The 13,542-nt window shown below is 47.1% G+C and overlaps 1 protein-coding gene across 3 annotated transcripts in view; it reads right to left on the minus strand.

The window, feature by feature from the left end:
* Positions 1 to 1,773: 1,773 nt before the first annotated feature.
* Positions 1,774 to 13,542, minus strand: part of LOC110487919 (ataxin-1) — a 179,943-nt gene continuing 168,174 nt past the window's right edge. For all 3 annotated transcript variants that reach the window (XM_036971340.2, XM_090227549.1, XM_036971341.2), the window contains 2 exons: positions 9,057 to 11,494; positions 1,774 to 5,943 (listed from right to left, as the gene is read on the minus strand). In XM_036971340.2, the coding sequence (XP_036827235.2) occupies positions 5,335 to 5,943; positions 9,057 to 10,922 (2,475 nt within the window). In that variant the 5' untranslated portion in view covers positions 10,923 to 11,494 and the 3' untranslated portion in view covers positions 1,774 to 5,334. The remainder of the gene's footprint in view (positions 5,944 to 9,056; positions 11,495 to 13,542) is intronic.

Raw genomic sequence — 13,542 nt, forward strand, 5'->3', positions numbered from 1 at the left:
ATCTCTCTAGACACAGCTTCACCCCATCTCGAGAGACACAGCTTCACCCCATCTCGAGAGACACAGTTTCACCTCCCCATCTCTCTAGACACAGCTTCACCCCATCTCTCTAGACACAGCTTCACCCCATCTCTCTAGACACAGCTTCACCCCATCTCGAGAGACACAGTTTCACCTCCCCATCTCTCTAGACACAGCTTCACCCCATCTCTCTAGACACAGCTTCACCCCATCTCTCTAGACACAGCTTCACCCCATCTCTAGAGACACAGTTTCACCCCCCATCTCTCTAGACACAGCTTCACCCCATCTCGAGAGACACAGCTTCACCCCATCTCGAGAGACACAGTTTCACCTCCAATCTCTAGAGACACAGCTTCACCTCCCCATCTCTAGAGACACAGCTTCACCTCCCATCTCTAGAGACACAGTTTCACCTCCCATCTCTAGAGACACAGCTTCACCCCCCATCTCTAGAGACACAGCTTCACCCCCCATATCTAGAGACACAGCTTCACCCCCCATCTCTAGAGACACAGCTTCACCCCCCATCTCTCTAGAGACACAGTTTCACCCCCCATCTCTCTAGACACAGCTTCACCCCATCTCGAGAGACACAGCTTCACCCCATCTCGAGAGACACAGTTTCACCTCCCCATCTCTCTAGACACAGCTTCACCCCATCTCTCTAGAGACACAGTTTCACCTCCCATCTCTAGAGACACAGCTTCACCTCCCCATCTCTAGAGACACAGCTTCACCCCCATCTCTAGAGACACAGTTTCACCTCCCATCTCTAGAGACACAGCTTCACCCCCCATCTCTAGAGACACAGCTTCACCCCCCATATCTAGAGACACAGCTTCACCCCCCATCTCTAGAGACGCAGCTTCACCCCCCATCTCTCTAGACACAGCTTCACCCCCCATCTCTAGAGACACAGCTTCACCCCCCATCTCTCTAGACACAGTTTCACCCCCCATCTCTAGACACACAGCTTCATCCCCCCCCATCTCTAGAGACACAGCTTCACCCCCCCCATCTCTAGAGACACAGCTTCACCCCCCCCCCCCATCTCTAGAGACACAGCTTCACCCCCCCCCACCTCTAGAGACACAGCTTCACCCCCCATCTCTAGAGACACAGCTTCATCCCCCACCTCTAGAGACACAGCTTCATCCCCCCATCTCTAGAGACACAGTTTCACCCCTCAAATCCAAAGTTACACACATGCTGGCTAGATGCTTGTTGTCTAACCTTTTGGAAAGCAGCCACCACACCACTGCCATTATGTTTTACATTTGCACTAGAAAACTTTACCTGAAAGGGTTTGATTGGTGAGGGGTGTAAGTGTGTGTCGTTGTTTTACTGAATTGTCCCATTTAGGTAGGGGTTAGTCAGTTAGAACAAGACTTAACTAGGGTCTCATTTTGGTTCAATGTGTATGAATGCAAAGCCATATATGTAATGGTTTGAATATCTGCTATTTTACCAAGGTGAAGCTCTAGAAGCAAAAAAAAAACATTATATCCATCCTGTCCTTACAAAAAGACTCACACATTCTCAGAAACGCACGCACGCACACACGCACGCACGCACGCACGCACGCACGCACACACACACACACACACACACACACACACACACACACACACACACACACACACACACACACACACACACACACACACACACACACACACAGAAACTAGCTCTAGACGACATAGTCAAAGAATGTTAGAAAATAAAAAATGAAGATGCACTGCCGTGGTGTTGATCTGAGAAACCCTGTTTTATTAAAAACAATAAAGCATTTTCAAATCTTATACAGGGTGTCTACTCACTCCCCACCACCGCCACCACCATCCATCTGTCCATCACCACGGCAATCACCCGCACCCGCCCTCCAGGTAGGAGTTCCTCTTAACCACAGATCTAGGATCAGATTCCCCTACACCCACACCTAACACAAACCTTTAGGGGGATGAACTAAACATCTGAACCTACACCAGTGGCTAGAAGCAACTTGCTATACTTCTCCTATTCTGCCATACCACCTAAACACACCTGAAAATCTAGTTCAAGCTTAGAGCTCAACAGGTGTACCTGCTGGTGGCCCCGCCCCCCGGCTCCAAGACCGACCGACATACCTCCACACTGTCTCTCAACCAAACCCCCAACAAGTGGGTGGGACTTGGATGTGCCACAGATGTGATTGACAGTGTGGTTGTCCAATGAGGAGCAGAGTCAAGATTGTCAGAGCCAATCAGCAGGGAGAGCACTTGTTAAGTAACTGCTACATTTCAGTAAAATGGGGTTTCAGCCATAGAGAATGATAGAGGCCTCTAGTGGCCAAAAGGTTGTATTAGCATGGATAGCGCCATTGAGGGATTCCAACATTTTAATGTAGTCAACTGGGTGGGACTTCCAACTTCCTTGAATGATCCCCCCCTGGTGACCCTGTTGGAGTCATGTCCAACTGGGTCATCAGGAGGGACCAGCCAATAGTGAAGACGACAATTGACTACTTTAAAATGGAGATAGCATGGACAGCGCCATTGAGGCTGTCACAGACACTATAATGGTACAGATACAAAGACAAGTCCTCTACCTATCTCTATGGCTTCAGCTCACTGTGTGTTTGTGTGAGTGTGTGGGTTTGTGTGTGCAACCTGGCTGAAAACATAGGTGTATCTGAAATGGCATTCTATTCCCTATATAGTGCACTACTTTTGGTCAGTGCACTATGTAGGGAAAAGGGCGCCATTTCGGACACAACCAAAAAGTCATGTCACCCAACTGACAACCTCTCCAGATGTGCAAATTGCAAGATTCTCTTAAGTAGAACTCCAAAAACAGGAACCCTGGACATTTAACATGGGATATATCAAATTAACTTATATGATATTTCTATATACATTTACAAACACACACACACACACACACACACACACACACACACACACACACACACACACACACACACACACACACACACACACCACTGAGAATCACTATCGTTTTAGTTTCCTACTCAAATATATTGGCTTCTCTATATCATCAAGGGGAAACATCTATGCAACAAAAGTATTTGGATACACATTAAACGTATATCAACAAGTATGAAATACATACAGTCCTCCCTCACCTTCAGGAGAGTGCCTGTCTGTGCAGGTACTGTATTCCGTGTGTGAGTGTGTGTCAGAGGAGGCTGGTGGGAGGAGCTATAGGAGGATGGGCTCATTGTAATGGCTGGAATGGAATCAATGCAATGGTACCAAACACATCACACGCCTGGAAACAGTGTGTTTGACCCCGTTCCATCTATACCATAACAGCCATTACAATGAATACGTCCTCCTATAGCTACCCCCACCAGCCTCCTCTGGTGTGTGTGTACTTACACATAGCTACATTCATGCACACTTCCCGTACATACATTATGTATATGACACATGTCAAAAAGTCTGTGTCCAGAGCATCTATAACTCTCTCAGTCTCGTCCACAACATACCTGTACATAGTTCCTGCCTGTTCCCATCCTTTGTCCAATCTCCTTTTGGACTTGATTGACATTTTTGATTTCCTTGAAAAGGCAGTTATGTGTCTTTTTTTTTTGTACCACACCCATATTTTGAAGAGCATGTTCTGATTGGAGTAAAGTGCCTTAGCAACAAAAAAAAACACTCTTCTGCTTTTATATCGTCCTCTATAGTCCTCTGTTGCCTTTCTCACTTTCTTTCCCTCTCCTAACTGGCACTCGCTTCATCACCTGTCACATTCATCCCTGTCAGGTCAAGTGACTTGGTGACCCCATGACATCATCATTCCTCTATGACATCATCACGACCCCTTCACTGTTCTAAAGTCCTGCTGTCACAGAGTTCTACTTCTTCCTCAAGGTAAAATAACAAAAACATACAGTACTGTGTTAATGAAGAGAGACCAACAATAACAATAACGATAATAATAATAATAGTTGTGTTATCATCAGTTGGTGAGTGTGACAGGTGTGCAAACGCAAGTGCTTCAAGACAACATGCTGTCTCTCTCTAAAGACTCAACAGTGACTCTCTGACTGCGTTCCAAATGGCCCCTATTCCCGATACAGTGCACCACTTTTGACTAGGGCCCATAAGGATAGGAGCCTTAGTAAAAGAAGTGCACTATATAGGGTATAAGGGACCATTTGAGACATAAGCTCTTTCTTTCTGCCATAAAAATGTAAAGGAAAAGGTTGCACCAAGTAAACATCATCTTCCTCTGAATAATCCCATAGTTCATCAACTCAGTGTGAATGTAAATGTATGTAGGGTATAAAGGAATAACATAAACATTTTACTTAACCACCCTGGATCAAATTATACATACAGTATGTGACCCCTGACCTCGAAAGTTTTAGACAATCATTTAAATATATCATTATCAACGTTTCAAGAATAATAACAAAATGACTCCACTGTCACCCAAACATAACAAAGGAAGGAAGAGTTCTCTTTTTATGGTGGCCCAGTGGCGCGGCCTGATGACCTCGCCTGGCTGGTCTGGCCCTGCTGGGTGACATCACCTAGCTGAGTGGTCTAGGTGGATGAGTGTCGAGGCATCTGGTGACCCCTTGTTTAGGATTAGATGTGTAGTTCTAACCTTCTGTCAGAGACACATAAAGGTGTTATTATACATCCTTATTCTATTCACGAGGGTTTGAATTTGTTAAAGTCCTTTTTTTTACTGTGTTTTATTTAAAGACGTCTTGAGTCGCTCGGGATAGATGACATCATATCAACTCAGTCTGCCACCACGGCAACGGGTGGCGTGGAGAGTGATTCCGTCCAGACATCCTGAACACTCTCGTCAGTAGTGCCCTCTACCAGGAAGTGATATCACTCAGCGGTCTACATTATGGCAGCTTAGTCATCTCCTAGGCTCTATAGGAAAGCTAACGTTACATATTTAATTCAGTTGTCCACCTGCAGCCATCTAATGACCAGAGAGGTATCAAGCAGCGCTCTTGCATGCCACAAACCCTCCAATAAGACACGTACTATACTTCACAAAACCCCTTGCCCAGAGACTTGTTGACAAATCCAATTGCACCGTTTGCTCGTTTACATAATGCCGAACGCATCAACTACAATGTTATTTTAACATGGACTTAATGTAAGGTGATAACATGGGTCAAATTTAGCCTACAGTAATCCGGATAGAAAATATAAACAAGAAAAACATCTAAAACAAAGTCGTTAAAATAAAACATTTACGAGGGCATTTCTTTTTTTCCATCTCTCCTCCAATCCCTATATGAATTAACAGTCTTGTTTTAATCTCCTGCCTTCACTACTTGCCTATATTTGACCTGCCTTCGATGCTGATTTTTACCTCCTGAGTGATAAAGGAAGGTTTGGGTAGAGTCAACTGGGGCACCTCCTCGCTCCTCTCCACCTGACGGCCCTCGGGGGCCGACCACCTCCTCTTGCGGCTTGCCGGCTTGGCGGCGCCCCTACTGGATTCTGAATCTCCAGGCTGGCCTCCTTTCAAGTTGACCCCCCCTCCGACGCCGAACCTCAGTTCCCCATTCTCTGAGGCGAACTGAACACCTTCAACCACCATTCCCCCACTGGAGCCTCTATGGCCCACCCCGTTCTCTTGCTCCCCGTGCCTGGCTGACCCCCTTCCACCCCGGGAAGACCTGGAGGGTTTGAGGGGCCCGTGGATGGAGCCCATGTTGCAGCTAGTAGTGATTTCCATGGCCTGGTTCTGGGTCTGCTGGGTCTTCTTCAGGGAGCCGTTCCTCAGGTTCTTCAGGGTGAGGGAGATGCAGACGTCCCCCACTGAGAGCTTGGTGCAGGGTAGTTCTAACAGCTGAGTGGTCCGGTCCGGGCAGCACGACGACCAGCCCTGGCCGAATACGAAGAAGGGATACTCCACCTGCACCTCCACACTCACCTGGGGGAGAGAGGGGAGAGATAATAAAAGAGATTGAGAGGAGAGGAGGGGAGGGAGAGATGGAGAGAGAGAACAGACTATCAAAACTAATCATATAGGAGACAACACCTAAACTATAGCCTATCAAAACTAATCATATAGGAGACAACACCTAAACCATAGCCTATCAAAACTAATCATATAGGAGACAACACCTAAACCATAGCCTATCAAAACTAATCATATAGGAGACAACACCTACACTATCAACACTAATCATATAGGAGAAAACACCTAAACTATAGCCTATCAAAACTAATCATATAGGAGACAACACCTAAACTATAGCCTACTGTCACCTATCAAAACTAATCATATAGGAGACAACACCTAAACTATAGCCTATCAAAATGAATCATACAGGAGACAACACCTAAACTATAGCCTATCAAAGCTAATCATATAGGAGACAACACCTAAACTATAGCCTATCAACACTAATCATATAGGAGACAACACCTAAACTATAGCCTATCAACACTAATCACATAGGAGACAACACCTAAACTATAGCCTATCAACACTAATCATATAGGAGACAACACCTAAACTATAGCCTATCAACACTAATCATATAGGAGAAAACACCTAAACTATAGCCTACTGTCACCTATCAAAGCTAATCATATAGGAGACAACACCTAAACTATAGCCTATCAAAACTAATCATATAGGAGACAACACCTAAACTATAGCCTATCAAAACCAATCATATAGGAGACAACACCTAAACTATAGCCTATCAAAACTAATCATATAGGAGACAACACCTAAACTATAGCCTATCAAAACTAATCATATAGGAGACAACACCTAAACGGGGCGGCAGGGTAGCCTAGTGGTTAGAGCGTTGGACTAGTAACCGGAAGGTTGCAAGTTCAAACCCCCGAGCTGACAAGGTACAAATCTGTCGTTCTGCCCCTGAACAGGCAGTTAACCCACTGTCATTGAAAATAAGAATTTGTTCTTAACTGACTTGCCTAGTTAAATAAAGGTAAAATAAAATAAATATAGGCGACAACACCCAACGCCTATCAAAACTAATCATATAGGAGAAAACACCTAAACTATAGCCTATCAACACTAATCATATAGGAGACAACACCTACACTATCAACACTAATCATATAGGAATAAAACACCTAAACTATAGCCTATCAACACTAATCATATAGGAGACAACACCTACACTATCAAAACTAATCATATAGGAATAAAACACCTAAACTATAGCCTATCAAAACTAATCATATAGGAGACAACACCTAAACTATAGCCTATCAAAACTAATCATATAGGAGACAACACCTAAACTATAGCCTATCAAAACTAATCATATAGGAGACAACACCTAAACACCTATAGCCTATCAAAACTAATCATATAGGCCTATAAAAGCAGATGTAAAGACAATATTCAATTGAGAATAGTGAGGTAGACTACAGAATTGAGTGCAAAAGGCGCATGAATGGCACATTTACAATATGGACAGTCCAGGTATAACAGACAATTTCATATACAGTTGTATTTAATGGATTACATAAATGGGGACCTAATAATTAAAAAAAAACATTATTTTCCATTTATACCAAGTGTCGGGTAAATTGCCACAGTAGATTTGCTTTGGTAAACAATAAAATACTTTATTTCAATTGTACTGAACTTAGTCCTGTTCAAAAAGGACTAAGTTGTTCCCTTGACAATACCAATCAGAGGGCGAACACATCTTGAAAGAATTTGGTTGCAGGTGGGACTAAGGTGTACCTATTACTGGGACCAATAATGGTTGCTATGGAGATCAGCTGTGCGGGTGAACCCCGTGTTATCGGATGATATTCCAATAGGCTACATTCTGTAGGCTGCCCGTTAGCCTGTCCATTGGCACATAATGAAAGGTGTGGAAACCCGTCAAAGGCTACTGTTTGTGTTCCCCTGGCTGAGTTGATGATTTGGGCCATCAGTTGATTGACAGCTTTTTGAGCAGCTTGTTTAACAGTTGAATTCACCATTCCCACTCGTTTCGGGGCCAACCTGGTCTCTTTAATCACGAGACAATGATTTGGTCATTATCATTGAAGAATCTGGCACTCGTGTGTGTTAATGTCCTCCCACGTCTAAACGGCATAACGGCCTAGCCTCTACGGTCATTATACTGTATCATTATATTACACGCATTATATCAAACAAGCCTCTTATTAACAGTATTTTTTTTTACATTTGTAATTTGTTTGAAGGTTTTATTTAAGAGCCAGATCAGTGTTAGAAAGACAGGGCGAGGGTGAAAAACACGGATTCCAACCGATGCGGACTCTGGCATAATATGTGCCGGGGTCAGTGACTAACCACGTTATTATGCCCTGAACATTTAATAATTTCCCTAACGAAAAATACATCCACCCCCTAAAATATATGTCCATTTATTATCATCCATATAATAATTCACACAAGAAGCTCAATAGCCTGCATGTAGCCTACAACTGACGCCCAGTAGACTTGCGGTCTAAAATAGCCTGCGCGTAGCCTACAACGGACGTCCAGTAGACTTGCGGTCTAAAATAGCCTGCATGTAGCCTACAACTGACGCCCAGTGGACTTGCGGTCTAAAATATCCTGCATGTAGCATACAACTGACGCCCAGTGGACTTGCGGTCTAAAATATCCTGCATGTAGCCTACAACTGACGCCCAGTGGACTTGCTGTCTAAAATATCCTGCATGTAGCCTACAACTGACGCCCAGTGGACTTGCTGTCTAAAATATCCTGCATGTAGCCTACAACTGACGCCCAGTGGACAAATTTCTTGTCCGGATCCTCTCCTGTGTTGACAAACACCGCCTTCACAAGCCCCGGGTGCAGGCTTTATATCGGTGGAAAGAGAGGCTTGAGTTGCAGCCACAGTAAGTCTCTAGTATAAAACACACAGGGAGTTATTCAATAATCGATTGACGTGCGCAGGCCCTGGTTAGCACCTCTGCCCACTTGTGAATATCAATGTTATATCGATGCACAAACATGATTTAGCGTTGGTTTGTTTTGCTATTCATGAAGTTATATAAACAAAAGCGTTCTCTTACCTGAGCGCGGTGTTCACCCACAGAGAACTGTACGATGGCAAAGTTGGGCGTGTGGCTGTCGTCGATGCGTTCCACGGTGGACGAGTCTATCTTCAGCTCGCTGCTGATCTCAGCGCTCTGGATAAAGTCCTCCGTCTTCAGGTCCTCCACGCGCTTCAGCTCCCCGTCCGCCAGCTGGATGATGGAGCCCTTGATAAAGTAGGCGGGCAGCGAGGAGCCCGAGGGGGCCGAGGAGGGGGCCTGGGGGGTTGGGACCACCGGGAGGTGTAGCTGGGCCTGGACCATGCTCCCCCCAGCCCCAGCAGGGTAGGACAGAGGAGGGTAGGGGGCCGGGACCTCAAATAGATGCTCCTCTCTGGGGTTAGTGGTGGTGGTGGTGGTGGCAACGTAGGCGTGGGAGAGTGTGGCAGGGAAGGGCTGTGGTTGACTTGTGGTGGCTATGTGTGCAGTATGGCCAGCCTCCAGGCTGGTGGCCCCGGCCCCACTGACGGGGATGAGCAGGTGCTGGGACAGACTGGTGTGGTACTGTTGCCCCCCCGCACCCCCAGACAGATAGCCGATGATGGGCTGCCCACCTGGGCCAGCCTGGTAGAAGTTGGTGGAGAGTTGGCCTAAGGAGATGGGCGATGCATCGCTGGCGTTGTGTGTGGGCTGGATGACTGTGTGAGTGTGGGGGGACAGGGAGCTGACGGCTGCCTTAAGACTCTCCACATTGAGCGCAGGGGGGAAGGTGAACGTGGAGGAGGAGGTGCGGTACACAGGTTTACCCAGGAGGAGGCTGCCTTTCTCTGGGTGCAAGGCAGAGGAGAGGGGTAGTTTTTCGGGACTCTGGTGGTCTTGTCCTCCATGACTGTTGGGGACGAGCATGAGAGAGGTCCGTAGCCCTGAGGCATCATGGGAGGTATAGGTCTCATAGTGATGGTGGGAGCTCTGCTGCTGGTGGAGCTGGTGATGGGAGAAAGAGGAGGAAGAAGAGGAGGATGATGATGGGGCTCCTTTGCTTTCCTTCCTCTCAAAGCGGCCTCTCTTCTCCAGCTCTCCGTTGTGCAGTTCCCTGGGCCGGCCCTCCTCTCTCTTAGTCAGGGGCTCCTCGGAGCCCGCATACTGTACCAGCACCTGGGAGCCCCCGCTGAAGGCCAGGGTGTGGTGGGGGTCGTGGTGCAGGTGGTGGGTCCCTCCGTGGGGCAAGGGGGCAGTCCGGGGGGCCACGTTCTGAGAGGAACCAGAGAGCTGGACGTACTGGGGGCCAGTGTCCGATAGAGCCAGGCCTGGGGGTAGGGACTGGGGTGGGGGGCGACCTGGACCCACAGAGTGGTGCTGGTTCAGCTTGGAGGTGATGGTGGCGTTGGGGTAGGGGTCAGGGTGGGAGCGTTGGGATGTGGAGGTGGGTAGAGGGGGGGGCTGGGAGGAGAGGTAGCCTGGGTAAGGGGAACTGATGACCTGAAGGTTGTGGGGAAGCTGGGTGTAGTGGATGGTCCCCCCTGGTGGGGACAGAGGAGAGCTGTACATGGCAGGGAGCGATGTGGTCACCACTCTGGACTGATGTGATGAAGAGGAGGAACAGATGGAGGAAGGGACCAGGAAGTCTGAGTGTGTGGGGATGGTGGAGCATAGTGGTTTGTACTGGGGCACGTCAGACTCACAGGGAGTGCTGGTACGCTGCCCACCTCTACCGCCATCCCCGTTACCTCCACTAATGTCTCTGTTGTGCCCGCCAGCTACACTGGCCAGCCATGTCAGGTTCTCTCCTCGCTGGGTCTCGCTGGCGGGCGCCATCAACAGGGGCCTCTCATCTGCAGTGCTGGCTGGGAAATCTCTCTTCTTGGGGGGCAGACACTCGTTGCTGCGCTCATGGTTGGACTTCATACTGTTGTCTTTTCTCTCTAGACTTTCTGTCACATAGACACGCGTTGCTCCCACGGCAACAACAGGTGTGTCTGTCTCTCTTTTCACACTAACTATCTAGTTCTTATGTCTCTGCCTCGTTCACATTCTCTTTCATTCCTGTCTTTGGCTCTCTCTCTCTCTCTCTCTCTCTCTCCCTCTCTCTCTCTCTCTCTCTCTCTCTCTCTCTCTCTCTCTCTCTCTCTCTCTCTCGCGCGCCTGGTTTTCCTCTTTGACAGAGTAGGCCCTCCTGCTGTTTGTGTGGGTGAGTAGGACCAGGAGACTGGGAGACTGGAGAGGTTAGGTAGGTAGGTAGGTAGGAGGTAGAGAGGGAGGGAAGGGGTAGCTCAGCGTCTGTCCAACGCCTGGCTCTGGCTCAGCAGAGAGCAGAGAGCAGCACACCTGCCGTTGCCGTGAGAGCAGCCCGAGTCACACCCGGCGTTGTCGTGGAGAGAGGAGGAGAGCCGTCCGTCAGCTTCATGCGGAATCATTTCCCTCTGTGAGCTAGCCTTCTGGACAGCCTTCTGGACAGCCTTCTGGACAGATGCAGCAACCTGGGGACCACAGAGAACAAACATGTTGGATTAGGCTCTCTCAAACACACACACACACACACACACACACACACACACACACACACACAATAGAAAATGTCTTTATCATACAGTGACCCATTACAACAAGAGGAGAGAGAATTGGGGTTAAACGGCATTTCAATGCCCACCCTGGGAAGATGAGACGCATGCTTACATGTGTCTGTTTGTTTGTAAGCATCAATTTCTGCCATCTGTGAGCATCGTGTGTGTGTGTTGCGTCGGTGAGAGCAGGGAAACACTCAGTGTGAAGCTCATTAATAATGTTCATGCAGCTACACACACACACACACACACACACACACACACACATACACACACACACACACACACACACACACACACACACACACACACACACACACACACACACACACACACACACACACACTATTATTAGGGTAATTATTATGGGCTGATTATGTTTATCCTTTAACATCATGTAGAATAGGTAGATGAAAGAGAGCATTCTCATCTCATCAAGACATTAGCTTCTGTCTTCATCGTAGATAAAAACCTTTCTGTGCATTCAGCCTAAATTTGACCAGGTAGTTACAATGCTTCAATCAAGGGAGTTACCATGCTTCAATCAAGAGAGTTACCCTGCTTCAATCAAGGGAGTTACCATGCTTCAATCAAGAGAGTTACCCTGCTTCAATCAAGAGAGTTACCCTGCTTCAATCAAGAGAGTTACCATGCTTCAATCAAGAGAGTTACCCTGCTTCAATCAAGAGAGTTACCCTGCTTCAATCAAGAGAGTTACCCTGCTTCAATCAATAGAGTTACCATGCTTCAATCAAGAGAGTTACCCTGCTTCAATCAAGAGAGTTACCATGCTTCAATCAAGAGAGTTACCATGCTTCAATCAAGAGAGTTACCCTGCTTCAATCAAGAGAGTTACCCTGCTTCAATCAAGAGAGTTACCCTGCTTCAATCAAGAGAGTTACCCTGCTTCAATCAAGAGAGTTACCCTGCTTCAATCAAGGGAGTTACCATGCTTCAATCAAGAGAGTTACCATGCTTCAATCAAGAGAGTTACCCTGCTTCAATCAAGAGAGTTACCCTGCTTCAATCAAGAGAGTTACCCTGCTTCAATCAAGAGAGTTACCCTGCTTCAATCAAGAGAGTTACCATGCTTCAATCAAGAGAGTTACCCTGCTTCAATCAAGAGAGTTACCCTGCTTCAATCAAGAGAGTTACCCTGCTTCAATCAAGAGAGTTACCATGCTTCAATCAAGAGAGTTACCATGCTTCAATCAAGAGAGTTACCCTGCTTCAATCAAGAGAGTTACCCTGCTTCAATCAAGAGAGTTACCCTGCTTCAATCAAGAGAGTTACCCTGCTTCAATCAAGAGTTACCATGCTTCAATCAAGACAGTTACCATGCTTCAATCAAGAGAGTTACCATGCTTCAATCAAGAGAGTTACCCTGCTTCAATCAAGAGAGTTACCCTGCTTCAATCAAGAGAGTTACCATGCTTCAATCAAGACAGTTACCCTGCTTCAATCAAGAGAGTTACCATGCTTCAATCAAGAGAGTTAGTGCAGTGTTTCTACATCCCAGTGGTAAGCCAGCCCCTAATCTTTCCTGCTTGGGCCTTCCTCTCCTCCTCTCTCTCTATCCCTCTTTCTATCCTTCCTCTCCTCTGCTGCTTTATCCTGCAGGATTAGAGAGAGAGCTGAACCAGCGTGCTATAACTCCCCCTGGAGAGAGAGAGAGATGGGGAGAGAGATAGAGAGATAGAAAGATAGAGGGAGAACGGGAGAGAGAGAGAGATGGGGAGAGAGATAGAGAGGGGGAGAGATAGAGAGATAGAGAGAGAGGGGGAGAGAGATGAGAGGGGAGGGAGAAAGATGGATAGAGAGACGAGAGGGAGAAAGAGCTGACCTCTAGTGACCTACATTAGTTCACTGACAGATCCCCATTCAACATAAACACACATGCACACCTAGACACCCACACACACAACCATACCCCCCCCCCCTCTAGTTGACAGTCTACTGGGTAG

Source organism: Oncorhynchus mykiss, chromosome 30, assembly GCF_057628025.1.
Source record: "Oncorhynchus mykiss isolate SJ-2025 chromosome 30, ASM5762802v1, whole genome shotgun sequence".
Taxonomy (NCBI): domain Eukaryota; kingdom Metazoa; phylum Chordata; class Actinopteri; order Salmoniformes; family Salmonidae; genus Oncorhynchus; species Oncorhynchus mykiss.